The sequence below is a fragment of the Macaca mulatta genome, chromosome 14 (assembly GCF_049350105.2).
Source record: "Macaca mulatta isolate MMU2019108-1 chromosome 14, T2T-MMU8v2.0, whole genome shotgun sequence".
NCBI lineage: Eukaryota > Metazoa > Chordata > Mammalia > Primates > Cercopithecidae > Macaca > Macaca mulatta.
The window spans coordinates 18,831,495-18,858,150 of NC_133419.1; the positions used below are offsets into that span (position 1 = coordinate 18,831,495).

General features: G+C 42.0%; 1 protein-coding gene and 1 non-coding gene across 10 annotated transcripts in view; both read left to right on the forward strand.

Annotated features, from left to right (window-relative positions):
* CKAP5 (cytoskeleton associated protein 5) overlaps window positions 1-25,073 on the forward strand; it is a 101,093-nt gene extending 76,020 nt beyond the window's left edge. For 6 of the 9 annotated variants that reach the window (XM_077962954.1, XM_077962956.1, XM_077962958.1 and 3 more), the window contains exons 27-44: window positions 169-257; window positions 2,847-2,972; window positions 4,466-4,615; window positions 4,923-5,126; window positions 5,340-5,475; window positions 5,909-6,102; window positions 7,323-7,495; window positions 8,665-8,838; window positions 9,067-9,187; window positions 13,340-13,519; window positions 14,921-15,108; window positions 15,716-15,791; window positions 16,847-17,035; window positions 17,126-17,263; window positions 17,771-17,854; window positions 17,949-18,108; window positions 24,038-24,189; window positions 24,358-25,073. In XM_077962954.1, the coding sequence (XP_077819080.1) occupies window positions 169-257; window positions 2,847-2,972; window positions 4,466-4,615; window positions 4,923-5,126; window positions 5,340-5,475; window positions 5,909-6,102; window positions 7,323-7,495; window positions 8,665-8,838; window positions 9,067-9,187; window positions 13,340-13,519; window positions 14,921-15,108; window positions 15,716-15,791; window positions 16,847-17,035; window positions 17,126-17,263; window positions 17,771-17,854; window positions 17,949-18,108; window positions 24,038-24,189; window positions 24,358-24,600 (2,777 nt within the window). In that variant the 3' untranslated portion in view covers window positions 24,601-25,073. Of the gene's footprint in view, window positions 1-168; window positions 258-2,846; window positions 2,973-4,465; window positions 4,616-4,922; window positions 5,127-5,339; window positions 5,476-5,908; window positions 6,103-7,322; window positions 7,496-8,664; window positions 8,839-9,066; window positions 9,188-13,339; window positions 13,520-14,920; window positions 15,109-15,715; window positions 15,792-16,846; window positions 17,036-17,104; window positions 17,264-17,770; window positions 17,855-17,948; window positions 18,109-24,037; window positions 24,190-24,357 lie in introns of all 9 variants that reach the window. The other 3 variants (XM_077962957.1, XM_015114362.3, XM_077962952.1) reach the window with 2 other exon arrangements.
* Window positions 5,603-5,713, forward strand: LOC114672542 (small nucleolar RNA SNORD67). Its single transcript, XR_003722949.1, has one exon. It is a non-coding gene; the product is annotated as a small nucleolar RNA SNORD67 (small nucleolar RNA).
* Window positions 25,074-26,656: the final 1,583 nt, after the last annotated feature.

A 26,656-nucleotide genomic window follows, 5' to 3' on the forward strand; every position in this document is an offset into this window, starting at 1 on the left:
TATAGCAAAATCCTGTCTCATTAAAAAAAAAAAGAAAAACTAACTGAAAACATCTTATAAACTGATACATTTAAGACTGCAGGCTTCCTTGTCATCATCATATATTTAACCTGTCCAAAATAAAATATTAGTTAAAGTTTATAGTATATATATTTTTTTTTCTCAAAGCACCTGCTGAAGATTCTATTTCCAGCAGTGCAGAACCCAAACCTGATCCAAAAAAGGCCAAAGCTCCAGGATTATCCTCTAAAGCAAAGGTATGTTAACTCTGTATACTTCGATGCAGACTTGCTTTTAAATATATTTTATACACTGAGTCATTCTATTAGGAAGGATCACATTATATATAAAAGAACATCACTGCTATTGATATTATCAAATTATTTATACAAATTTCTGTGGCTCATTTTTAATAAGGTCCTAAAACGGAGACGTCCTGCTGTCAAGAGGTGCTGTCATCTTCCTTTCATGTAGATTTTTGGGGAAAGATATACTTTATTGAAAGAAGAAAGGGCCGGGCACAGTGGCTCCCACCTGTAATCCCAACACTTTGGGAGGCCGAGGCAGGCGGATCACTTGAGGTCAGGAGTTCAAGACCAGCCTGGCCAACATAGCGAAACCCTGTCTCTACTAAAAATATAAAAATTAGCCGGGCATGGTGGCAAATACCTGTAATCCCAGCTACTCGGGAAGTTGAAGCAGGAGAATCGCTTGAACCCAGGAGGTAGAGGTTGCAGTGAGCCAAGATCTCACCATTGCACTCCAGCCTGGGTGACAGAGCAAGACTCAGGGGGAAAAAAAAAGGAGAAAGCAAGCATTTGTAGCTCTGGCATAATAAACACTTTAGGCTGATTTGGATTTAAGAAAAGGAGTTAAATAAACTTCCTTCAAATATGGCACTGTTGTCATCATACTAGAAGATGTTTCAGTTAGTCTACAGGGAAACACCATTTGTCCCAATGGGATTTATTTTGATGCATCACCAATTCTTTCAGTATTCATGGAGAGTTAGACAATTTAAAGCAGTGTGTTCAAATGTTCAACTTTATCCCCTGGGTGATTTTTTTCATTTAATTAAGTTTATAAATCACAGAAAATTGTCATTATCTCTATCAAGATTCAGATTAATAAACATTCAGAGTGTTATTTAATACTTACAAAAGGAAAATTGCAAAACTGCAATGGGTAGTAAATCTAATAGTAAATCTAAATAGAGAATTATTTAATTTACTTCCTGTAATTGATGAAAAAGTATAGAGTGAGAATGTTTTTTAGCCAGTACATGTATTATTACACCCCCATTTTGGAGTACACATTCTAGGGCCATTCTTCTAAATATTATAGTTAACCATTTTTCTTTCCTATGCTCAGGCCCTTTAACTCCTCAGTGAATTAATTTAAACTATCCAATGATGTTGTTCTTTTCCTGTCTGCCTGTCCTCATCCCAAATTTAACAAGTGCTTATTTTAGTTTTGATCACGAGTGTTTTGCAGTATTTTTGACTCCGTTCTTAATGCCATAATTTTTTTTCCAATCTTTTTACGCTTACGAAGCAGTTTCATATAAATGATCTCATATTTGTTTGGTCTGAATGACTTTAGTGTTTATACTAGAAAGAAATTCTGGCCAACTAGAAATAGTGGCCATGCTACATTTATAATAATAATGATTCCAGTAATGAAATTTGAATTTTATCTTAAATATGTGTACTATTGTTTACTATTTTCTATCTGATATGAAGATTTTAAATCTTGGATTTTTTTTTTTTTTGAGACGGAGTCTCGCTCTGTCGCCCAGGCTGGAGTGCAGTGGCCGGATCTCAGCTCACTGCCAGCTCCGCCTCCCGGGTTCACGCCGTTCTCCTGCCTCAGCCTCCGGAGTAGCTGGCACTACAGGCGCCCACCACCTCGCTCGGCTAGTTTTTTTTCGTATTTTTTAGTAGAGATGGGGTTTCACCGTGTTAGCCAGGATGGTCTTGATCTCCTGACCTCGTGATCCGCCCGTCTCGGCCTCCCAAAGTGCTGGGATTACAGGCTTGAGCCACCGCGCCCAGCCGGATTATTTTTTAAAACCACTTTAGTGACTTAAGTATTTAAAGCATTTCTTGTAACTTTCTCTAGAAGCAAGTTCAAAAGGTCTTCAGTTTATACTATTATGATAGAGATAGATTTAAATATCAACGGAAAGAAACAGAAAAGCTTTCAAACTAAGTGTTTTGAAATGTGTAAATGCCATTCAAGATGTCACTAATGGCCAAGGTGGGTGGATCACTTGAGGTCAGGAGCTCGAGACCAGCCGGACAACGTGGTGAAACCCCATCTCTACTAAAAATACAAAAATTAGCCAGGGGTGGTGGTGGGCGCCTATGGTCCCACCTACTGAGGAGGCTGAGTCAGAAGAATCACTTGAACCCAGGAGGTGGAGATTGCAGTAAGCTGAGATCACGCCACTGCACTGCAGCCTGGGTGACAGAATGAGACTCCATCTCAAAAAAAAAAAGAATGTCATTAATAGGGAAAGCTATAGTGTTGAAGATTTCAAGAAAAAAAAAATTATCCAGTAAACAAAAAGTTTGTGACCTAGACTAATGATCAGTAATAGCAGCTTTTCCAACTACATAACATGCTAGTCCAAGAACTAACCGATTTAAGAATATTCTCAGAAAAATTTCTAAAGAACCTGTTCAAAAACATATACAAGATTCTATGATGCATGTTTTTTTCATGTGAAATATCATGTAGAAAGATTTCTCTGTTTTCTATGGTGCCCTTTTACTGGGCAGCAGCATCATATTCTTAAGGAGAGGTGGCCAACCTAATCAGTATTCCCTGAACCTTGGTTGTAGAGTGCACAAGGGAAGAAGGTGCCAAGCAAAACCAGCTTAAAGGAGGATGAAGACAAATCTGGGCCTATTTTTATTGTTGTTCCGAATGGAAAAGAGCAAAGGATGAAAGATGAAAAAGGATTGAAGGTAAGGAAGGATTAAGAATCGTCAGGAGATTTTTGCTTGTATTGTTATTCAGGAATAGTTTTGCTGTCTGAAATCCATGTTATTGTGAAATATCTAGGAATTAAGTGTTTCTTTTGCTTATAAATTATATTATTCTTTAGTTTATGGGAGCATTAATTCCTACAAATAAACTATAGAATAGAGTTATTGCCTATTTTTCCCTGTAAATAGAAATAAATGATTTCTTAGCTTTTTTGGTATCTTCATTTTTAAAATCAAAGAATGGAATGTTTTTTTTTTTTAATTAACTAGATAATATAAGCTTCTTCATTAATCTTTCTTTTCAAGACCTTACAAGGCAGATTTTGTGACTGTATAAATGGCTAGTTCAGTCATTTATCTTATGTTGCTTTGATTTCATTAGGTACTTAAATTTGTTTTCAAAATGCATAATCTTTTTAAAAAATTATTTGCAGTACAGAAAGTGCGAAGTATGGTATGAAAAGCATGTCTCTGTTCCAGTATCCCTCCACAGGGAGGATATTAGTACTCATTTTTTCAATGTATTACTCCAGAAATATTTTGTACCTCTACTATCATATGTATATTTTTATATAGCCCTCCTTTTATACAGATGGAGACATGCCATATTTGTTCTGTATCTCACTGTTTTCTTTTAATGATGTTTGAAATATCTGAAAGATCATTCGTATCTGTGTATATATGTGTGTATCACTGTATTGGCACGTTATATGTATATACCTTTCTTTATCCTTATGCCAATATGTTGGACATTTAGGTTGTTTCTTGTCTTTCACTATTACAAACAGTGCTGCTGTGAATATCTTTGAATGTAGGTCTTTGTTACACATATGTGAGTGTATCTATATTAAACTCCTAGAATGACGATATGCATAATTTTGATAGATATTTCAAATTTTCTCTCTATCAAAGATGTGGCAGCAGTGTCCACCATGTTATATAGTTATATGTAGGATTGATTTTTTTTTCTTTAGTAAGAATTGCAAGGCCAGGCACAGTGACTCATGCCGGTCGTCCCAACAATTTGGGAGGCTAAGGCAAGCAGATTGCCTGAGCCCAGGAATTCAGAACCAGCCTGGACAACATAGTGAGACTTTGTCTCTACAAAAAAATTTTTTTAATTAGCTGGGCATAGTGGTGCATGCCTGTAGTCCCAGCTACTTGGGGGGCTGAGGCAGAAGAATCACTTGAGCCTGGGAGGTTAATGCTACAGTGATCTATGATCGTGCCACTGCACTCTGCCATGCCCGGGCAACAGGTGAGACTCTGTCTCAAAAACAAAGAATTCCAAAAATGTGTATTCCTATAAGATTTTCAGAGCTGTTAAGCTTCAAGAAGTATGACTACAAATGAATATTGTTGAATTTTGAAATAATTTTATTAAATTGTTCCTGCAGCTGCATTATGTAAGGCTCTCTACCTCATTTCAGTTGAACACCCTGTAGCCACTTTTCACTGTTTGTTTTTTCCAGGTGCTAAAGTGGAATTTTACTACCCCACGGGATGAATACATTGAGCAACTGAAGACTCAAATGTCTAGCTGTGTGGCTAAATGGTTACAAGATGAGATGTTTCACTCAGACTTTCAGCATCATAACAAAGCCCTGGCTGTTATGGTTGATGTAAGTCTGCAATAGATAAATATACATGTATCTCAGACATGTAAAAATACTGAGCCCTATGAAATAATCTGAAGTTTGCATGACTTGAAAAGGAAGTAGAATATACTATGTTCTCTATTTTTTAGAGCTGTTTTATTATTTGGTAGAATAAATGAATGCGTGTGTATATTTTTTAGGTCTTAATTGAAGGCTTAAAAATCTGTCATTTTATTTTTGGGCTCCAATAAAATTTAAGAGACACTTGCCTAGTAGAATTGAGATTTTGTATATTCTTATTTGTGGGAGTTTTGTTTTCTTTTATTTTAAGCACTTGGAGAGTGAAAAAGAAGGTGTTATTGGTTGCCTGGATCTTATCTTAAAGTGGCTTACCCTGAGGTTTTTTGACACCAATACAAGTGTCCTGATGAAAGCACTAGAATATTTAAAATTGCTCTTCACCTTGCTAAGTGAGGAAGAATATCATCTTACTGAGAGTGAAGCATCTTCCTTCATCCCCTATCTTGTTGTCAAGGTAATGTGGTGTTCTCTCTCTGGGAGACTGCTTGAGTTCCCAGCTGACCTCAGTTTCTATACTTTTATTTCCTCTCCCTTTTTTACTGATTATATCATGGTACCTTCCCTACTCATCCCTATTTCCCTATTCTTTCAAAACATAGTAATGCATGGGAGAATCATTACTACTTAGGAAATGCCTCACTTAATCATTATTTTCCTTGTTGACTAGGTTGGAGAACCAAAGGATGTCATTCGTAAAGATGTTCGTGCCATCCTGAACCGGATGTGCCTTGTCTACCCAGCTAGCAAGATGTTTCCCTTTATCATGGAAGGAACCAAATCCAAAAACTCTAAGCAGAGAGCAGGTGAAGCAAATAGTTTAAACTGAGATGTGAATCTCTGCGGCAGTAGCCTATAGAAGAAATAGTTTATAGATGAACAAATAAATTTCTCCAATGCCTATGTAGTTGATTCCAACCTCCTGATTTAGACTGTGAGAGTGATGAGTTGCACACTGGTGGAGCCATGGTATCAGGTGATACAGGCACCACTCAGTATCACCCTGGTGACAAAATCAAGTGCACAGGGGCCATCTGATTCACAGGCATCTCTTCCTTTCAGGAGCACTTGCTGAAATACCATTTTTTAACTGATAAAAGGCAGTAAACAAAAAATCCTAGGCAGAGCCAGAGTCAGATTTAAGTCCTTCATATATGCCAAGGGAAATTTCTCTAGTAAGGATAAGTCTCTATCCCAAATATGTGTTGTTTCATTAATCTAGCCTTTCTCCCCCATCAGAGTGCCTGGAAGAGCTGGGATGTCTGGTTGAGTCCTATGGCATGAATGTTTGCCAGCCAACCCCAGGAAAAGCCTTAAAGGAAATAGCTGTTCACATAGGAGACCGTGACAATGCTGTACGCAATGCTGCACTCAACACCATTGTAACGGTGTACAATGTACATGGGGATCAGGTGTTCAAACTGATTGGAAATGTGAGTGACTTCTCTGAACACTGTCAGCATGTTGTGAAAAGAATTACAAGATCTCCTAGGTGCTAGGTTTCCTGTCCTCTCAACTGTAGCTAAGTTTTTACTACTTTTTAGTCAACTCAACCTATCAATGTGTCCTAGAATCTGAATAGACCCTTGAGGTGTCTCTGATTAGGCTGTTTTAATGGAAATCAAGTTTTCTTTTCTGAGCATTCTATTCATAGTAAATTTGCTTTAGAAATGAGTGCTATTTTTGAATCAAGAAATCTGAGCTAGTCCCGGGTTTAAATTCCTCCTGGCAGTCTGCTCTGTAATTTTTACTGCATCGAGTTTTTGGTTAAAAAGTGCTTACTTGTGTATAGTGTGGATACTAGTATCTGTCAGATCACGTCTTGAGCTACAGCCATGAGCCAGTTTTCCACTCACATTAGGTTCTGCCTCTGACCTCCTATTTCGTTTGAGCGAGTCTGGACCTCTGTCTTCAGTTACCTCATAGTGTCACCATATATTTACACTGGGCTTAAATATGTTCATTTATATTTTCTGATTTAATTCTCACTACTACTCAGTGAAGAATATAAAGCAGTTGGGAATTTTATAGATGACCAAAAATGAAGTTTCTTGCCCATAGTCACACAGCTAGATAGTGGTGACAAAACAAAAAATGGGGAAGCTTCATTTAATTTTTGACCTTTTTATTTGTAGTTACTAATTGGCTTTCTTTTTTATCCTTTCCTTTCCTTTTTTTTTTTTTTTTTTTTTTGAGACAGGGTCTTGCTTTGTCACCTAGGCTGGAGTGCAGTGGTGTGTTCACTGCAGCCTTGACCTCCCAGGCTCAAGTGATCTTCTGACTTCAATCTCCTGAGTAGCTAGGACTATAGGCGTGTGCCACCATGCCCACCTAATTTTTATACTTTTTATAGAGATGGGGTTTCACCATGTTGCCCAAGCTGGTGTCAAACTCCTGGGCTCAAGTGATCCTCCTGCTTTGGCCTCCCAAAGTGCTGGGATTACAGGCATGAGCCACTGCGCCCAGCCCCTCTCCTTCTTTCATATCTCCTCTTCCTGTTAGCAGCTAGGCAGGTATTAACAGTAGTTCATTTTGAAGTGTGGTGCTTTGAAAGTAAACATGTCCTAACATAGAAGGTTCTATTTGTTTTGATATGAAAATAGATATTATTGAGTTATTCAGTTAAGTTTCTAAATTTGGCCTCTTTTTACAGCTTTCTGAAAAGGATATGAGCATGCTCGAGGAGAGGATTAAGCGGTCAGCAAAGAGACCCTCTGCTGCACCAATAAAACAAGTGGAAGAGAAACCTCAGCGTGCACAGAACATAAGCTCCAATGCCAACATGTTACGCAAGGGACCAGCTGAGGACATGTCTTCCAAACTCAAGTATGTAGATAGAGATACTTGTCTAAGAGCATCTCTATGGCCTTTGCCTTGTGTGCTCACAGCCTGTCCTGTAACATAATCTTGAGTTCTTGTAGCCATTATCATGCATGACAGAGTGTCTGGGTAAATGTATTGTAACCAAATGTCTGATCCTTCAGTCTTCATTGTCTTTGTCTTTGTCTCAAAACCACTTCTAAATGGTCTTGTGCCTTCTTTCACTGCTTTTCCGTGGACAGAATTATGTATCGCACTTATAGGATGTAAGTACTGCCTGCTAATTTCTCATTAGCAGGGCTCTTATATCTTTCTAACTTCTGACTTGGATTCATCCCCTCTGGAGGGTGACTAGCTTAGAGTTTATAATCAGGGTAGAGGGTGTCCATAAGTACCCCATGAATCAAGTCTTCCACAAAAGTTCAATGTCATGTGGCTAAAATATTGATTCACTTTCTTCTTTGTGTTATACTTGGTTGTGCTTAATTTCCTATTCTTGAGATAAGGCTAAATAAAATACATGCAACCCAAAATTGGCTTAGGGACTCAAAATACTGCCTCCTAAGCAAGACAGCTCTATTTTGGGTTGTGTCATGAGTATAATTTTAACCAACTTGAATTTGGAAACTTTGAATCCCTATTTCTTGGATGTAAAGCTGGCCCTGACCTGTCAAGAGTGAATATTCTAAAAAGGGGTGACTAGTGGTCTCACAAAGTATAAAATGTGCTGAACACTGCATGGAATGGTACTTATGATTAGCAAAATTAAAGCACTGGTTAATTTGGTGGAAAAGAACCAGCCAGTCTAGATTTTTCTTATATATTTGCCCATAAGTAGTGAACTTTGAGTCAATATAAATATCTTTGATTGTTTTCTGCCCCATCAGGAATAGAAGTACAAGGTTTATGGGCTTTAGTGAACTAGAACAAATACTTATAACTTGGCAGGTAATGTAAGTACAAGTTAAAGTTATCTGCCCTCTTAGGATATTCATGAACCAATGTTGTTGCCTATTAAAGGCACTTGCTTAGACTCAGGGACTTAAATCATTCAGGGGGGCTGAAACCAGAAGTTGAACATCTGTCCTGAAGCTTTGGGGCAACTGACAGTGCTACTCTTGCCGTTTGGTTAAGAAGTCTCTCTTAGTTCAGGAGCCTCCTTTTGCTTCCCTTAGCCAAGCCCGAAGCATGAGTGGGCATCCTGAGGCAGCCCAGATGGTCCGCCGAGAATTCCAGCTGGATCTAGATGAGATTGAGAATGACAATGGTACAGTCCGATGTGAAATGCCAGAACTTGTTCAGCACAAACTGGATGACATTTTTGAGCCAGTCCTTATTCCTGAACCCAAGTGAGTTAAACTCTTTCATTTAAATATGAGCAGTTCATGATGATCAGACGGCATACGTGAAATGTGCCCTTTGTGGTAATGTGCAGTTAAAACTTTTTAGAACGGATTTCTTTCTGAATGATAGCAGTTGTTAACTAAGACCTGGACCTAGTGGAGAATTGTATAACTCCAGCTGACTGGGATGTCTTGTAATAGAGATTGAAGTTTTCTCTTTGCTCTGCTATCTAGGATCCGGGCTGTTTCTCCACACTTCGATGATATGCATAGTAATACAGCATCCACAATCAATTTCATTATCTCCCAAGTAGCCAGTGGTGACATCAACACAAGTATCCAAGCTCTGACACAGGTAATGGGTGTGCTTCCATGACAGGGATTCCATTGGTGGACATAGAGGCTATAAATGTGATGAATTGCACATTCGCAGAGTCATAGCATTAGGGGATTCAGGCAGTGTTTCTTTCCCGAGGAGAGAAATGCACAGGTGCCACTCGGTCATCATGTGCCTCAGAGGATGTGGCTCTAATAGAGCCTTACTCTTTTTTTTTCTTTTGGTCTCACTATGTTGTCTGGGCTGGAGTGCAGTGGCTATTCACAGGCACTGTCATAGCACACTGCAGCTCCAAACTCCTGGGCTCAAGTAATCCTCCTGTCTCAGCTTCCTGAGTAGCTGGGACAACAGGCTTGCATCACTGCACCTGGCTAAGCCTTGCATTTTTTTATAATTGCATTGATTCACCAGAGGCTAGAGATAAAACAGCAGCTAACAAGTAAGGACCAACTCTCATGGAACTTATTTAGATTTTAGTGGACAGAGACAAGTAAACAAGAAAATATCACACAGTTGTAACAACTGTGTAAATATAACTTACATGGAGTAATGACAGAGAGGAACTGAGTAGATACTTAGACTGGGTGATCAGGAAAACTCTGATATCCTTGTGGCTAAGAGTATTCCAAGGAGAGGAAAGAGCTCGTATTCAGAGGTCTTAGGGGAGAAATGAGCTTGAAGTTCAAGGAAATAAGGTTCATGTGCCTGGAGCATAGTGTTAAAGGGGGAGAATGATACAGAATGAGATTTGAGAGGCAGACAGTGATCATATCATGTAGGGCTTTAAAAGCACCAGGGTGAGTTGTTTGGATTTTATTTCAATTATGATGGGAAACTATTAGAAATTTTTTAAAACAGAAGTCACGGGTGGGTATGATGGCTCCTGCCTGGAGTCCCAGCTGCTCAGGTGGCTGAGGTGGGAAAATTGCTTGAGCCTGGGAGGTTGAGGCTGCAGTGAGCTGTGATTGCACCACTGTACTCCAGCCTGGGTGACAGAGTGAGACCATGTCTCAAAAAAAAAAAAAAAGGCCAGGTGCAGTGGCTCACACCTATAATCCCAGTGCTTTGGGAGGCCAAGGTGGGTGGATCATGAGGTCAGGAGTTCGAGACCAGCCTGGCCAGTATGGTGAAATCTCGTCGCTACCGAAAATACAAAAATTAGCTGGGCGTGGTAGCACACGCCTGTAGTCCCAGCTGCTTGGGAGGCTGAGGCAGGAGAATCACTTTAACCCGGGAGGCGGAGGTTGCAGTGAGCCGAAATCGTGCCACTATACCCCAGCCTGGGTGACAGAGCGAGACTCCATCCCCAAAAAATAAATTAATAAAATTTTAAAAATAAAACAACCCAAAGTGAATCAACAACAATGTGACAAAATGAGATTTTTTTTGTAATTTTTTTTTTTCTTTTTTTTGAGATGGAGTCTCGCCTTGTTGCCCAGTCTGGAGTGTGGTGGGGCAATTTTAGCTCACTGAAGCCTCTGCCTCCTGGGTTCAAGCAATTCTCCTGCCTCGGCTTCCCTAGCAGCTGGGATTACAGGCACCCACCACCATGCCCAGCTAATTTTTGTATTTTTAGTAAAGACAGGGTTTCATCATGTTGACCAGACTGGTCTTAAACTCCTCACCTCAGGTGATCCACCTGCCTTGGCCTCCCAAAGTGCTGAGATTATAGGCGTGAGCCACTGCATCAGGGTGATAAAAGAAAATTATGTGCTACATTGATGGGATCCAGTGAGAGTTCCACATCACTTTGCTGATATTTCTGATGTTGCATAACCTGAATCATGGGAAACATGTACAAATTAAGGACATTTTATAAAGATTCAAGGTCAAAGCTGGGTGCAGTGACTCACGCCTGTAATCCCAGCACTTTGGGAGGCCAAGGTGGGCAGATCACCTGAGGTCGGGGGTTCGAGACCAGCCTGATCAACATGGAGAAACCCTGTCTCTACTAAAAATACAAAAAACAATAGCCGGGCATGGTGGTGCACGCCTGTAATCTCAGCTACTCGGGAGGCTGAGGCAGGAGGATATCTTGAAACCCGGGAGGTGGAGGTTGCTGTGAGCCAAGATTGCGCCATTGCACTCCAGCCTGGGCAACAAGAACAAAACTTCATCTCCAAAAAAGAGAAAAAAAGAAAAAGATTCAAGGTCCAGAAAGTCAAGGAAACACTGAAGAACTGTCCTACACTATAAAGAGACTGGGAGACATGACAGTCTCTCAGGTAAATGCAGTGCGTGATTCTAGACTGGTCTTTTGCTTTAAAGGACATAATTGAGGTTATTGGAGAAAATGGAATGGGGTCTGAGGATTAGATTGTAGTGACATCAATGTTAATTTCTTGATGTTGATGGTTTTATTGTACTTTTGAAAGAGAATGTCCCTGTTGTTAATAAGTATACCCTAAAGTATCAGGGTCATGGAACATCAGATTGACAACTTTTAAATGATTCAGGATAAAAGAGTTCCTTTACTACCCTTTCAACGTTTCTGTAATGTACTTTTTTTTCACCTTTGCAGATTTTTTGTTTGTATTAATTGTGGAAGAAATTACTGTGGCCACTCTAGAGATAAAATTATATGCAAGGCAAGAGTGAATTCCAGCAATTCTTTTAGGAAGTTGTGGCGAAATTTTTTTTTTTTTTTTTTTTTTTTTTTTTTTTTGAGACGGAGTCTCGCTCTGACGCCCAGGCTGGAGTGCAGTGGCCAGATCTCAGCTCATTGCAAGCTCCGCCTCCCGGGTTCATGCCATTCTCCTGCGTCAGCCTCCCGAGTAGCTGGGACTACAGGCTCCCGCCACCTCGCCCGGCTAGTTTTTTGTATTTTTTAGTAGAGACGGGGTTTCACCGTGTCAGCCAGGATGGTCTTGATCTCCTGACCTCGTGATCCGCCCGTCTCGGCCTCCCAAAGTGCTGGGATTACAGGCTTAAGCCACCGCGCCCGGCCGTTGTGGCCAAAATTTATATGAAAGGTACTATGTGCCACTAGGATGATAATGGTGAAGAGGAAGGAAGTCATGGTTTCAGGGTTTCTTTTGGAAGTAGAATCCACAGAACTTGCTAATAGATTGGATATAAACAATGCCTTATTACCATTAGTGACAGCCAGTGCACTGAAACAGAACACTGGACCAATATGTGAGAAAGCTGAGTTTTTTAGTTTGGACCAGTAGTCTGATCTTTCTGAGCCTCACTTTTCATCTGGTAAATGGAGATCGTAATATCAGCCCTGTCTAAAGAGTCTAAAAAGCACTCTTTTTAATAAATTGAACATTTAAACATAAGGATTTTTGTTTTGTTTTGTTTTTGAGATGGAGTCTCGCTCTGTCACCCAGGCTGGAGTTCAGTGTCGTGATCTTGGTTCACTGCAACCTCCGCCTCCTGGGCTCAAGCAGTTCTCCTGCCTCAGCCTCCTGAGTAGCTGGGATTACAGGTGCCTGCCACCACGCCAGGCTAATATTTCTATTTTTGGTAGAGATGGGGTTTCACCACGTTGGCCAGGCTGGTCTCCAACTCCTGACCTCAAGTGACTCGCTCACCTTGGCCTCCCAAAGTGCCAGGATTACAGACGTGAGCCACTGCGCCCAGCCAAACATAAGGATTATTATTCCCTGAATTAGACAATGAGCCTCTTAGAATCGAACCTGTGACTAATTTATCTAATATCTTGCTCAGTAAATATTTGTTGAATGACTGAATCCCTAAGGACTAGTTATTTATATATAAATGGGGCCAGGCGCGGTGGCTCACACCTGTAATCCCAGCACTTTGGGAAGCCGAGGTGAGTGGATCACAAGGTCAGGAGTTTGAGACCAGCCTGGCCAACATGGTGAGACCCTGTCTCTACTTAAAATACAAAAATTAGATGGGCATGGTGGCAGGCGCCTGTAATCCTAGCTACTTAGGAGACTGAGGCAGGAGAATCACTTGAAACTGGAAGGTGAAGGTTGCAGTAAGCCAAGATTGTGCCACTGCACTCCAACCTGGGCGAAAGAGCAAAATAATAAATGAATAAAATAAGTAAATAAAGTAAATGGGCTTTTTTTTTTAAGGTAAGACTCTGGAAGTACTTTGCTATTAAATATTCTTACAGAGAAGTTTCATATAGTGTCTTCCTGCTACTTTAGAATATAAAGCTTGAAAAATATATCTTGAAATTTTTGTTATCAGATTGATGAAGTCCTGAGACAGGAAGACAAAGCTGAAGCCATGTCCGGCCATATTGATCAGTTTCTGATAGCCACGTTTATGCAGCTAAGACTCATCTACAACACACACATGGCAGATGAGAAATTGGAGAAGGATGAGATCATCAAGTTGTATAGCTGTATCATTGGCAACATGATTTCGGTAAGGGCACCTCTGCAGGATTTCAGCTTCCCATCAATCTCTCAGCCTACATAGGTTGAAAAGCCAGAGTCCATGCAGATGTTGCAGTGAGTCCTGTGTCACTTGGTAGAATTTTACATGCGTTGTATAGCAAGTTACTGATGGCCTCCATTGAATGTTTGGCTACACTCCATCCCACCTTACTGTTAGGATATAAAGTAAAATGCTTACAGACTACCTAGCTTCTTCCTGTCAGTTTCTTCATCAGGCATGGTAGGCCATAGCTGCCTTTCCACAGATAAGTATGGTTACATTAAAAATGCTAATTAGCCTGGTTTGATCAGTAGACATTGTATACATGTATTGAAATATCACTCTGTATTCCATAAATTTGTACAGTTATTACATGTTAGCTAAAAATAAAAGGGAAAAAAATTTGTCAATGTTTTACCTTTAGAGCAGATTATAAGGATAATAAAGACATTCTCACTCGGATTTCAATATGCTTTCTTAAATTGGGGCTAAAAGGGTGGACTTAATGATGCCAACTAGCCAGAAATTACAAATTTGGAATAACAATAAATAATTTCACATGTAAAACCAAATACTTTGGCTGGGAGCAGTGGCTCACGCCTGTAATCTCAGCACGTTGGGAGGCTGAGGCAGGTGGATCACGAGGTCAGGAGTTCAGGACCAGCTGGCCAAGATAGTGAAACCCCATCTCTACTAAAAATACAAAAAATTAGCCAGGCCTGGTGGCGGGCGCCTGTAGTCCCAGCTACTCGGGAGGTTGAGGCAGAGAATTGCTTGAACCCAGGAGGCAGAGCTTGCAGTGAGCCGAGATCATGCCACTGCACTCCAGTCTGGGTGACAGAGCGAGACTCCGTCTCAGAAAAAAAAACAAAAACAAACTTTTACAATTAGAAAGAAGCACACTGATTAATTTTGCCTATTACTAGAGGCTTGGGGGAGTGTGGTGATTTTGTTTTTTCGTTAATATTCTAAATTTTAAAAACCACAACATAGCCGGGCGCAGTGGCTCGCGCCTGTAATCCCAGCACTTTGGGAGGCTGAGGCAGGTGGATCACGAGGTCAGGAGATCAAGACCATCCTGGCTAACACGGTGAAACCCCGTCTCTACTAAAAAAAAAAAAAACAAAAAATTAGCTGGGCATGGTGGCGGGCGCCTGTAGTCCCAGCTACTCGGGAGGCTGAGGCAGGAAAATGGCATGAACCAGGGAGGCGGAGCTTCCAGTGAGCCAAAATCACGCCACTGCACTCCAGCCTGGGCAACAGAGGAGACTCCGTCTCAAAAAAAACACAACATAATTGAATGTTTACCATAATATGCCACCCACATTTCTATTCTTCACTCTCTATATTAGAGTTTTACACCTCCCTGACACAAGTATGTCTGGATAGCTGTTTCAGATAGAGAGCCTTGCCCGGGAGGCATCCACTGGAGTACTAAAAGACCTAATGCATGGCCTTATCACCTTAATGCTGGATTCTCGGATTGAAGATCTTGAGGAAGGACAACAGGTCATCCGCTCTGTGAACCTCTTGGTGGTGAAGGTTCTGGAGAAGTCGGACCAGACCAACATCCTAAGGTATATCTGTACTCTCAGTCAATAGAGCCTGGGGCATCCTCTCTTTTGTCTACGCTTAGAAACCATCATAGTCAACTCCCTAGGCAAGCTAACAATCATAAATCAACTTCCTAGCCACGCTTAAAGTTATAACTGATATAACTACATCAGTAGTTATAACTGATATAACTACATCAGTTATAACTTTAAGCGTGCCTAGGAAGTTGATTTATTACTCTTCATCGTGGACCAAAGGTATTTTAGCCTGAGACCATAGCTAAAACTAGTAAATACTTAGCCAGCCAATATCATGCATTTTCTAGAATAGGACTGTAAAGTTTGTCGGTTACATTTTTCTTGTACATTTCAGGTACCTTTTATTCTTTCTCAGCTACCAATGACAATGAAAAATAGAGTCACAAACCTTACACTTAGCAAGTGGTGACTTAAAAGGCTTAAACGATGTTTATTTTCTTAACTGAACATCAGGTAGTCCAAGACAATTCCTGATCCATGACCTCTCAATTTATTAGATGAATAGAGTGATCTCACTTGACCTTTCAACTACTGATTTTAATTGGAATGCAGGTTTGAAACTTAATGCTGTTGTGTTGGATTTTTCTTCCAGTGCCCTACTTGTTTTGCTCCAAGACAGCCTGCTAGCAACAGCCAGTTCTCCCAAATTCTCAGAGCTTGTTATGAAGGTGAAGTTTAAATGATTTGATCTCTTTTCTTTCAAAGATGCAATCACTTTGTTAAAAGTATGGGGAAAGAGGAATTGGAGCTAAGAAAGCCATAGGCTCATATCAACCAAGTCATACCTGAAAATATATTTTTCATAATAAAAATATTAATAAAATAATTTTTAAAAAATTTAGCCAGGTGCAGTGGCATGCACCTATAGTAACAGCTACTCAGGAGGCTGAGGTGAGGAGATTACTTGAACCCAGGAGCGAGCTTGATCATACCACTACACTCCAGCCTTGGCAACAGTGAGACCTAATCTCTAAAATATATATATGTTTATGGTTTTTATATATATATGTGTGTATTTTATATATATGTATATGTATTATATATGTATAAATTATGCATACACATACATACACACACACACATATATATATGAATTGGTCTTCAGTTTTTCCCTTCCTACAATTTATATTCTAAGTTCAGGCCTAAACAGTTCGTGGCCTCAAACAGTGAAAGGGAGGAGGTATTTTGTAAATATTTTACTAATTCTCTGAGGATCAAAAGGAAAGAAGTTTGAAACAGATTTCATTTATTTTGGGGAAAAAGATATGTATAGCCCTATGATATTTGGCCTCTTTTGTGAAAGAGACCAAATGAACATATTTATAACATTGTAATACTGTTATTACACTGAATTAGTATCAGATATTTTGTCCCCTTGCATTAGATTTGGTTAAGCAACATGAACTACTTTACTCTCAGGAACCAAGGAAACCCAAGAGAGAATTTCCACCAGGTTAAATGATGGCCCCTAGCTCTGGGGAGTGGGAAGGAGTGGAGATGGGTGATTAGATATGAATGAGTGGACACACTTCAGCTGGTGTCATGATAGAAGTGATTTAAAATTTTCATGTTTTAGCAGCTGAACTTGAAAGATATGATGTGCCACATTTATAGCCCTGGCCATCTTTTAGAAGTGAGCCCAGAGCTTAGGGAATATGAATGGTGACAAATTATCCTCATTCTTCAGTCACTCCTTCTAACTCTTTCATTCTTTTTTCAATAGTGTCTCTGGAGAATGGTTCGACTATTGCCTGATACCATCAATAGCATTAACCTAGACAGAATTCTTCTAGATATCCACATTTTCATGAAGGTCTTCCCCAAAGAGAAACTGAAGCAATGCAAAAGTGAATTTCCCATAAGGACCCTAAAGACCCTGCTACACACCTTATGCAAATTAAAAGGGCCCAAGGTGAGTAAGAATCGCAACTGGTCTCTGAGGGAGCTTGAGAGAAAATCATAGAAATGGCAATGCTATCAGTTGTGCATGTGTCTCCCTCAGATCCTGGACCACCTAACGATGATCGACAACAAAAACGAGTCTGAGCTGGAGGCCCATCTCTGCCGGATGATGAAGCACAGTATGGACCAGACTGGGAGCAAGTCTGATAAGGAAACAGAAAAGGGAGCATCTCGAATAGTGAGTGGCCTGACTTGAAAGATTGAGGGAAATGAGGCTATACCGGAAGTGATCTTATCTAAGGTGTAGGTCACCAGGATACCTTTTCCGAAGGTCCAAGGTGAAGGCTCACAGACTGGTCCAGTCAGTCTCCTGCTGTGGTGCAGTAACCATTTCCACCTTGAAATTTTAAAATCTAAACTAAATATAACCATGTGTTTTTTGGTCCCCAAGAAAGATGCCTAAGGCATTGGTCACCAGGTAAATAGCTAGCTCTACTCAACCTGGAAAGAATGTGTCAGTTCCTTCTCCATCAAGTTGAGGTGGAAATCTGAGACTGGAGGCACTCAGTAACCCAGAATGTTACTGCTTCTGCTGTAAGACCTGCATCATTGGTGCATCTGTTATCTGTAGGAACATACCAATAAGGCCCAGATTTTGAGATATTTTCTGTTCATATCCAACCATCAGTTCCTAATTAATAACTCAAGTCTAACCAATTCTTCCTTATGTCTTTCAACTTTTCAGGATGAAAAATCATCAAAGGCCAAAGTGAATGATTTCTTAGCTGAGATTTTTAAGAAGATTGGCTCTAAAGAAAACACTAAAGAGGTGAGAGTGAAAGGGTTAATCTGAATAGGGGTCTGCTTTATGGTAAAGGGACACTGACACTCATCTCCCCCTCTTCCCTCTTCCTGTTCACCAGGGGCTAGCAGAGTTATATGAATATAAGAAGAAATACTCAGATGCTGACATTGAACCATTTCTGAAAAATTCCTCACAGTTCTTCCAGAGCTATGTCGAAAGAGGCCTTCGGGTGATTGAGATGGAGAGGGAGGGCAAAGGTCGCATTTCCACTTCAACAGGTATGATTTCCTTTTATAGCTCCAGGAATAAGCTCAAAATAGCTCCTAGCTCAGGAACCTGAAGTTTTGGTTGGTTTAAATTCATATCCATGAACCTCAATACTTAATGGTCACCAAATGATCTTCCCATTGCTATATCCAGTAGTCAATTCTTAAGCCACCTGAATTGACCCATCATCAGTATTTCACAAAGGTAAATTGTTCCCTGCCCTTGAGACAGCTTCTTCACTTCACTTCCAGTTCTCCATGCTGTCTTGTTTTCCTCCAGTCTCACTGGCTATTCCTTCTTGGCCTTTGACTGATTCTTGCTCACTCACTCACCTCTTTTTTTTTTTTTTTTTTTTTTTTTTTTTTTTTTTTTTTTTTTTTGAGACGGAGTTTCGCTCTTGTTGCCCGGGCTGGAGTGCAATGGCGCAATCTCGGGTTCAAGCGATTATCCTGCCTCAGCCTCCCGAGTAGCTGAGATTACAGGCATGCGCCACCATGCCCGGCTAATTTTTTGTATTTTTAGTAAAGACAGGGTTTCTCCATCCTGGCTAACACGGTGAAACCCCGTCTCTACTAAAAATACAAAAATTAGCCGGGCGTGGTGGCGGGCGCCTATAATCCCAACTACTCAGGAGGCTGAGGCAGGAGAATGGTGTGAACCCAGGAGGCAGAAGTTGCAGTGAACCGAGATCACACCGCTGCACTCCAGCCTGGGGGACAGAGCGAGACAACATCTCAAAAAAAAAAAAAAGACAGGGTTTCTCCATGTTAGTCAGGCTGGTCTGGAACTCCCGACCTCAGGTAATCTGCCTGCCTTGGCCTCCCAGAGTGCTGAGATTATAGGCATGAGCCACCACGCCCGGCCTCACTCTGACCTTTTAATGTGGACATCCCCCAGGGTTCAGTCTATGGTTGTCTTCTCTCTTTCTTATTTCCTTAATGAATTCATCTACTTCACTACTTTAAATAACATTTAAATCTCCAGCTTAGACCTCCTTCCTCATTTCCAAACTGCTATATCCTACATGATATCTCCACCTGGGTTTCAAATAGACATTGTTTCTTTTTTTTTTTTTTTTTGAGACAGAGTCTTACTCTGTCGCCCAGCAGGCTGGGGTGCAGTGGTGTAATCTTGGCTCACTGCAACCTCTGCCTCCCAGGTTCAAGTGATTCTCCTGCCTCAGTCTATTGAGTAGCTGGGACCACAGGCAGCTGCCACCACACCCAGCTAATGTGTGTATTTTTGATGGAGATGGGGTTTCGCCATGTTGGCCAGTCTCAAAAGCAAACAACAAAAAAAACTAAAGTCCTGATCATCCTGTAAGCCTGATCCATTTACTTTTGTTTTGTTTTGTTGTTTTTGTTTTGTTTTGTTGTTTTTGTTTTGTTTTGTTTTTGTTTTGTTTTGAGACATTCTCGTTCTGTTGCCTGGGCTGGAGTGCAGTGGTGCGATCTAGGCTCACTACAACCTCCGCCTCCCGGGTTTAAGCAATTCTCCTGCCTTAGCCTCCCAAGTAGCTGGGACTACAGGCGCCTGCCACCACACCCAGCTAATTTTTTGTGTTTTTAGTAGAGACAGGGTTTCACCATGTTGGCCAGGCTGGTCTCGATCTCCTGACCTCGTGATCCGCCCACCTTGGCCTCCCAAAGTGCTGGGATTACAGGCGTGAGCCATCGCACCCAGCCGATCCATTTACATTCTTCTCCATCTTGGTTGACATCAACTTTATCCTTCGAGTTTGTTCAGATCCAAAGCTTTTGAGTCTTCTCTTCTGTCAGGAAATTATTTTGACTGTACCTGCAAACCACATGCAGAATTCATCCACACTTCTCCTCACCTTCACTGCTACCACCTTGGCGTGGTGTGTTCTCTCTCATCTGTGTTATTGTCCTATCTTCCTACTTGATCTCCCTGCTTCCACCCTGCCTCCCTCTATTCTTTCCTACACATAGCATCAAAATGACTCTAATGAAACATTTTCCAGAGGCTCTCCCTTTCACTCAGCAAAAGCAAAAGGTCCTTTAAAGGTCTCTGAGGTCCTGTATAGGACCTGCCAGTGCCTCTAGTACCTCATCCCCTAGTCCTCTTCCTGTTGTTTCACTCCAGCCCCACCAGCCCCTTATTTCTTTTTGAGTCAGGGTCTCGCTCTCTCACTCAGGCTGGAGTGCAGTGGCGTGATCATGGCTCACTGGGTTCAAGCAGTCCTCCCACCTCAGCCTCCCGAGTAGCTGGAGCTACAGGTGCATGCCACCATGCCTGGCTAATTTTTGTATTTTTTGTAGAGACGGGATTTCTCCTTGTTGCCCAGGCTGCTCTCTAACTCCTGGGCTCAAGTGATCCACCCACCTTGGCCTCCCAAAGTTCTGGGATTTCAGGTGTGAGCCACCATGCCTGGCCTCCCCCAGTTGTTTCTGGAACACACCAGTCATGTGTCTTCTTAGGGCCTTTGCACTGGCTATTTCTTACATATAAATGCTCCTCCTAAGATGGCTTTGTTGCCTAGCTCCCTTTCCTTTTTCACATCTTTGTTCAAATACCATCTTAGTAAAACTTTTTTTTTTTTTTTTTTTTTTGAGATGGAGTCTTGCCCTCTCGCCCAGGCTGGAATGCTGTGGCACGATCTTGGCTCACTGCAGCCTCCGCCTCCCAGGTTTAAGAGATTCTCTTGCCTCAGCCTCCCGAGTAGCTGGGATTATAGACATGCACCTCCATGCCCAGCTAAGTTTTGTAGTTTTAGTAGAGGCAGGGTTTCACCATATTGGCCAGACTGGTCTCCAACTCCTGACCTCAGTTGATCTGCCCGCCTTGGCCTCCCAAAGTACTGGGATTACAGGCATGAGCCACCGTGCCTGGCCAGTAAAACCTTATTGTTTAAAACTTGCAACCTATCCCTCACCCCACCATAGCACTTACACCTCTAACATACTACATAATGTAGTATTTATTAGGTTAATTGTTCAGCATCTGTGTCTAGTCATGCATATCAATATTTTGGCCAATGACGGACTGCATATATGATGGTGGTCCCATAAGATTATTTGAGACAGGGTCTCACTCTGTCATGCAGGCTGGAGTGCAGTGACGATCTCGGCTCACTGCAACCTCCATCTCCTAGGTTCAAATGATTCTTTTGCCTTGGCCTCCCGAGTAGCTGGACAGTTGCATGCCACCACACCCAGCTAATTTTTTGTTTTTTTTTGAGACAGAGTCTTGCTCTGTCACCCAGGCTGGAGTGCAGTGGTGCGATCTCGGCTCACTGCAAGCTCCGCCTTCCGGGTTCACGCCATTCTCCTGCCTCAGCCTCCCAAGTAGCTGGGACTACAGGCACCCGCCAACATGCCCAGCTAATTTTTTTGTATTTTTAGTAGAGACGGGGTTTCACCGTGGTCTCGATCTCCTCACCTCGTGATCCACCTGCCTCGGCCTCCCAAAGTGCTAGGATTACAGGCGTGAGCCATCGTGCCCGGCCTTTTGTGTGTATTTTTAGTGGAGACAGGGTTTCACCATGTTGACCCAGCTGGTCTTGAATTCCAGGTCTTCCTGGTCTCAAGTGATCCCCCCGCCTCAGCCTCCCAAAGTCCTAGGATTACAAGTGTGAGCCACCATGCCCAGCCAGTTCCATAAGATTATAATGGAGCTGAAAAATTCCTATCACCTGATGATACCGTAGCTGTCATAATGTCGTAGCACAATTATTTTTGTATAAGTCTAGTGTAGCCTAAGTGTACAGTGTTTATAAAGTTGACAGTAGTGTCCCAGGGTTTCACCTTCACACACCACTCACTCACCCAGAGCAACTTCCAGTCCTGCAAGCTCTATTCCTGGTAAATGCCCTATACGGGTGTACCATTTATCTTTTATACGGCATTCTTATTGTACCCTCTCTCTGTTTAGATACATAACATTGTGTTAAAATTACCTACACTATTCAGTATGGTAACAAGCTATACAGGCTTGTAGCCTAGATGTGTGGCAGGTTATACCAACTAGGTGTTCGCATAACTATGAAATTACCTAACAAATGCATTTCTCAGAACGTGTCCTTGCCCTTAAGCCACATGATGTTATTCGTTAAATGATATGAATGAATGCAGTAACTAAGTTTAAGCTGAAATGTTACTGCCCCCACAGTGAGAAAGTCCCTGTTTGAGAATTACTGCTCACAGGATCTAGAGACAAACTGAAGACTTAGGTTTCAGTTATAGAAAATAACTATCATGAGCCTTAAACCAAGACAAGAAAGACCCAACTGCAAAAGTGCCCTCTCATCAGTGCTGTGCTTAGTTCTTTCCGAGTTTAGTGACATTCACCTGCTCTTACATTTGAGAATGTGTTTGCCTGTCAAAGCATGTCATGTCTCTTTGTGGTTTTCAGACCCTGATCATATCTACTCTCAGCCTGTATCTTGCTGGGCTGAAGCTTCAGTTAATTTTGTTCTCTTAAACAGGAGTTCTTGTTTTTGACACCTTAAATTATGCCTTTCCAAGACTTTACAAGTCTTTTTATTTTTTGAGATGGGGTCTCTTTGTTTTTGTGGGGTTTTTTTGAGACAGGGTCTCTCTCTGTCACCCAGGCTGGAGTGCAGTGGTGCGATCTAGGCTCACTGCAGCTTCTGCCTCCTGGGTTCAAGTGATTCTCTTGCCTTGGCCTCCCCAGTAGCTAGGATTACAGGTGTGAGCCACCATCCCCAGCTAATTTTTGAATTTTTTTTAGAGACAGGGTTTCACCATGTTGGCCAGGCTGGTCTTGAACCCCTGACCTCTAAGTGATCCACCTGCCTTGGTCTCCCAAAGTGCTGGGATTACAGGCGTGAGCCACTGCGCCTGGCCGGGGTCTTGTTTTGTTGCCCAGGCTGGTCTTTAATGAAAAAGACCTCTGAGTTAAAGTATGGTGCGCAAAATGTCAAACAGTATGCCACATGTAAACATACCATGGTTTGATCAGGGCAGGCATTCTATCCTCATTTCCAAAGCCCTTTTTGGGGATGTTCGACGTGTGATAATTTTCGCCTAAACAGCACATTTGCAACCCAAGCATGTATTCCCACTGATTATTAAATTGATTTTGTGCCTTAGAGTATTCAGACATCTCTTATTGTTGCCTTTTACATAGTTCTTCATTCATTTTTCACCCCCTCAGAGGATTGTCCTCATCTTTACATTAAAGGAGTCCTTTTTCCCTGGAGTAACCTGTTCTACCTTTCTGTTTACCATAAGGCAGTGTTTCCTCCCAGTACCTTACCTTTGGGGCCTGTGGAATGCATTTGCATTGATACCAAGTGAAATATTTTAAAGGCCTGCGTTGTATCGTTGTTCATTCAGAAATTTAGGAAGTGTGATGGATTTTTTCTTGTTTTGGTTTTCCTCTCTCCTGCCAGATATTTATCTTAGTGGTAGGTTACAGACACTCCAGTTCTACGCCCTCTTTAGATAATTGTTGGACACCTCCTTCTCTTCCCCATGAATACCCCATAGCCTTGGACACCTTGCTTCCTTCACAGGTTCAAATGAGTGTCTCCTATGTGACATTGGTCCAAACTTAATCTAATTCTTCCAAACATTTAAGGTCCTCTGGTTTTTCAGTTGGGCAATTACAGTATCCTCAGGAGTAGCTTCAGCTTTTTGGATTGCCCAAGTCACCCCTGGGATTATTGGAGTATAATCCCCTGCATAACCCAGGACGCAGATGGATGACCCAATTTACATTCTGCCTTTCTGTATCAATTTTTTGTGTTCTCAAGAAGCTTATATTGTATAGTTCAGAGCATCCTTATCACCAACTCCAGGTAGATTCTTGTGGATTTTTTAGTTTTCAAGTATAGTAACAATATTCAAGCCCCAGGAAATTCTTAATTGTTCTTTTTGGTGGGAGATTAACCAAGGCACTTTAGAAGGGGGATATGTGGATATCTGAATATTCTTTCTCCCTTTTCCTCTCTAGGCATCTCCCCTCAGATGGAGGTCACATGTGTGCCCACACCCACAAGCACAGTGTCCTCCATAGGTAACACAAATGGGGAAGAAGTGGGGCCATCTGTCTACCTGGAAAGGCTAAAGATCCTCCGACAGCGATGTGGTCTGGACAACACAAAGGTACTATTCCTTTTCTTCTGTGCAGCTCAGGGAGGGTAGTCACAAGCAGGTCCGAGGCAGGCTGGCCCACAGAGAAGTGTAAAGCTTAGACTTGCTGTATGTGGTTCTGGAGCTGCATCTTGACCTGCTTGACCTGACCTTAGACAATCTCTCTCCTTCTCTCAATAGCAAGATGACCGACCTCCTTTGACCTCTTTGCTCTCCAAACCAGCAGTTCCTACCGTTGCCTCTTCCACAGACATGCTCCACAGCAAACTCTCTCAACTCCGGGAGTCTCGGGAGCAGCACCAGCATTCAGACCTGGATTCTAACCAGACTCACTCTTCAGGAACTGTGACCTCCTCCTCCTCCACAGCTAACATAGACGACTTGAAAAAAAGACTGGAGAGAATAAAGAGCAGTCGCAAATGAAGCTGCCCCATTCCCCTGGCACCCTGCAGCTTTAGTTTACTAAACTAGAAGTCCTCATAGTTTAAAGTGGCCTCAGCAGGCCTAGTGTATACAGACTGGTTGTACGTATCATGCCGTGGAGCTGGGGGAGGAGTCGTTGTGGCACAAGTACTTGTACATACTCTGCTTCTCTTCGTCAGCGTCCCGCTGCTCTAGAAGACTGTCCGTGGATGAGTTTAGTGTACAGACTTGTAAACAGCTGCCCCCTTTGCTCAGTCTAGTTCCCAGATCCTTTTCTTTTTAATTGCTCATTTGTAAAATTGTCCTAATCTTTCCTAGCTTTCTAATAGTTAATATTAGAAACTCTTTAATAGTTTTCCTTTCAGTTTGTGAGCTCTTCTCTGTCGCCCTGAAGGGTCACTGTATTCTGTATGAATGCATGGCATGATACAACTAATTTAAGAGTCTTTTATAAATAAAGTTTGCATTAACTATACCTGACTCCCAAGATGCTCCATATCATGGAGTGTTGGGCAGCAATTTTTTAACTTCTTTTGGTACCAGCTGGGTCTTCAGCCAGTTAGGGAAAGGTTCATTACTGCTCACAGAGCTTCCCTTTTTCTTGGCTCACAGACTTGAAGCTGTCTTTTACTCCTTTGGAATGGAAGGAACTCTCCTTTCCTGCTCTCCACATGCAGCTCCTAGGGAGCAGAAAAATCTCATCCTTCCTTGTTTTGAGATTTTGGTCATGATTTCCCTCTGCTCATCACCAGTCGTTTGAAGGAGCTCTTGGGCATCCTACCACTTTGCTGACCAAAAGCACACAAGATTGCGCCGAGATTGGCTGGGCTTCAGTGGTTCTCACACTACAACTAGATTTGTGTTCATTTGACTCATGGAGTTTGGGACAGCTTAGTGGTTTTCTGCTTGGTTATATGAGTCTCTTGGTCCAGGCTAATAGTTGCTTCACGTTCAGTCAGAGTAAGGATGAGAAAGTGAGCTGAGTATTCACCTCTGGAATAAATTCCACAAGACCTCCCTCCACAGTCAGAAAAACTCTTCAGGATGAAAAGGTTCTGGATTGAGGAGGAGATTTTGGGCAGTTGTAAAGGTCAAAGGAACTTGTCTGTTGTAGCCCACCTTCAACTCAATTGATGTCTAAGAAATGAAAGACTGATGGAAGATTAATCCTGTAAAGGTTCCAGTCATCGTTTTCAGGTGACCCTGGAGCCTCCCGAAATTAAACTTACCTCTCCTTTATAGTGGGAACATGGGAGTGGGTATTTGGAGGCATTTGCTTCTATAGTAGAAAGACATATTTAGAAAGAATGACTACAAAGGCTGGGCCTGGTGGCCCACTCATATAACCTTAGCATTTTGGGAGGCTGAGGTGGGTGGATCACTTGAGCCGAGGAGTTCAAGACCAGCATGGGCAACACGGCTCTACCAAAAAAAACACAAAAATTAGCTGAGTATAGTGGCTCAAGCCTGTAGTCCCAGCTACTTGGGAGGCTGAGGTGGGAGGATCATCTGAGCCCAGGAGGTCAAGGCTGCAGTGAGCCATGATCACTCCACTGCACTCCAGCCTGGGCAACAGAGTGAGACCCTGTCTCAGAGGAGGGGGGAAAAAAAAGGAGTGGCTGTACTCCGATCTGGAATTAGCACAGCTGACTTGAAAAACCCAAGTACCTAGAGCTTACAACACTGACTGCTATGTTGGAAGAAAATAGACTTACAAGAATGTGTGTTCTTGTTTAAAAAGCAGGTCCTGCATGTTACAGGCAATTCTGAATCCCTTCCCCCTTGATCGAGATGATGCCCTGGGCTGCCACATCCTGCAAGCTCACTACCTTTCGGTCAACCAGAACCAAAGAATGAGGCCAAGGAACTCTGTCCTACTTGTTTTCTGATGTGTTGAAAAATGAGGAGAAAAGAAAACGTTAAGGGGAGGGTGCTAAAGATCCCTATCTCAGGTCCCTTCCCCTGAAAACCACATTAGAAGATCCTAGGCCAGGTACTGTAGCCACAGGATTTTCCTGCTCCACGCCACTATCCTGTGCCTAAGGCAGACATTGAT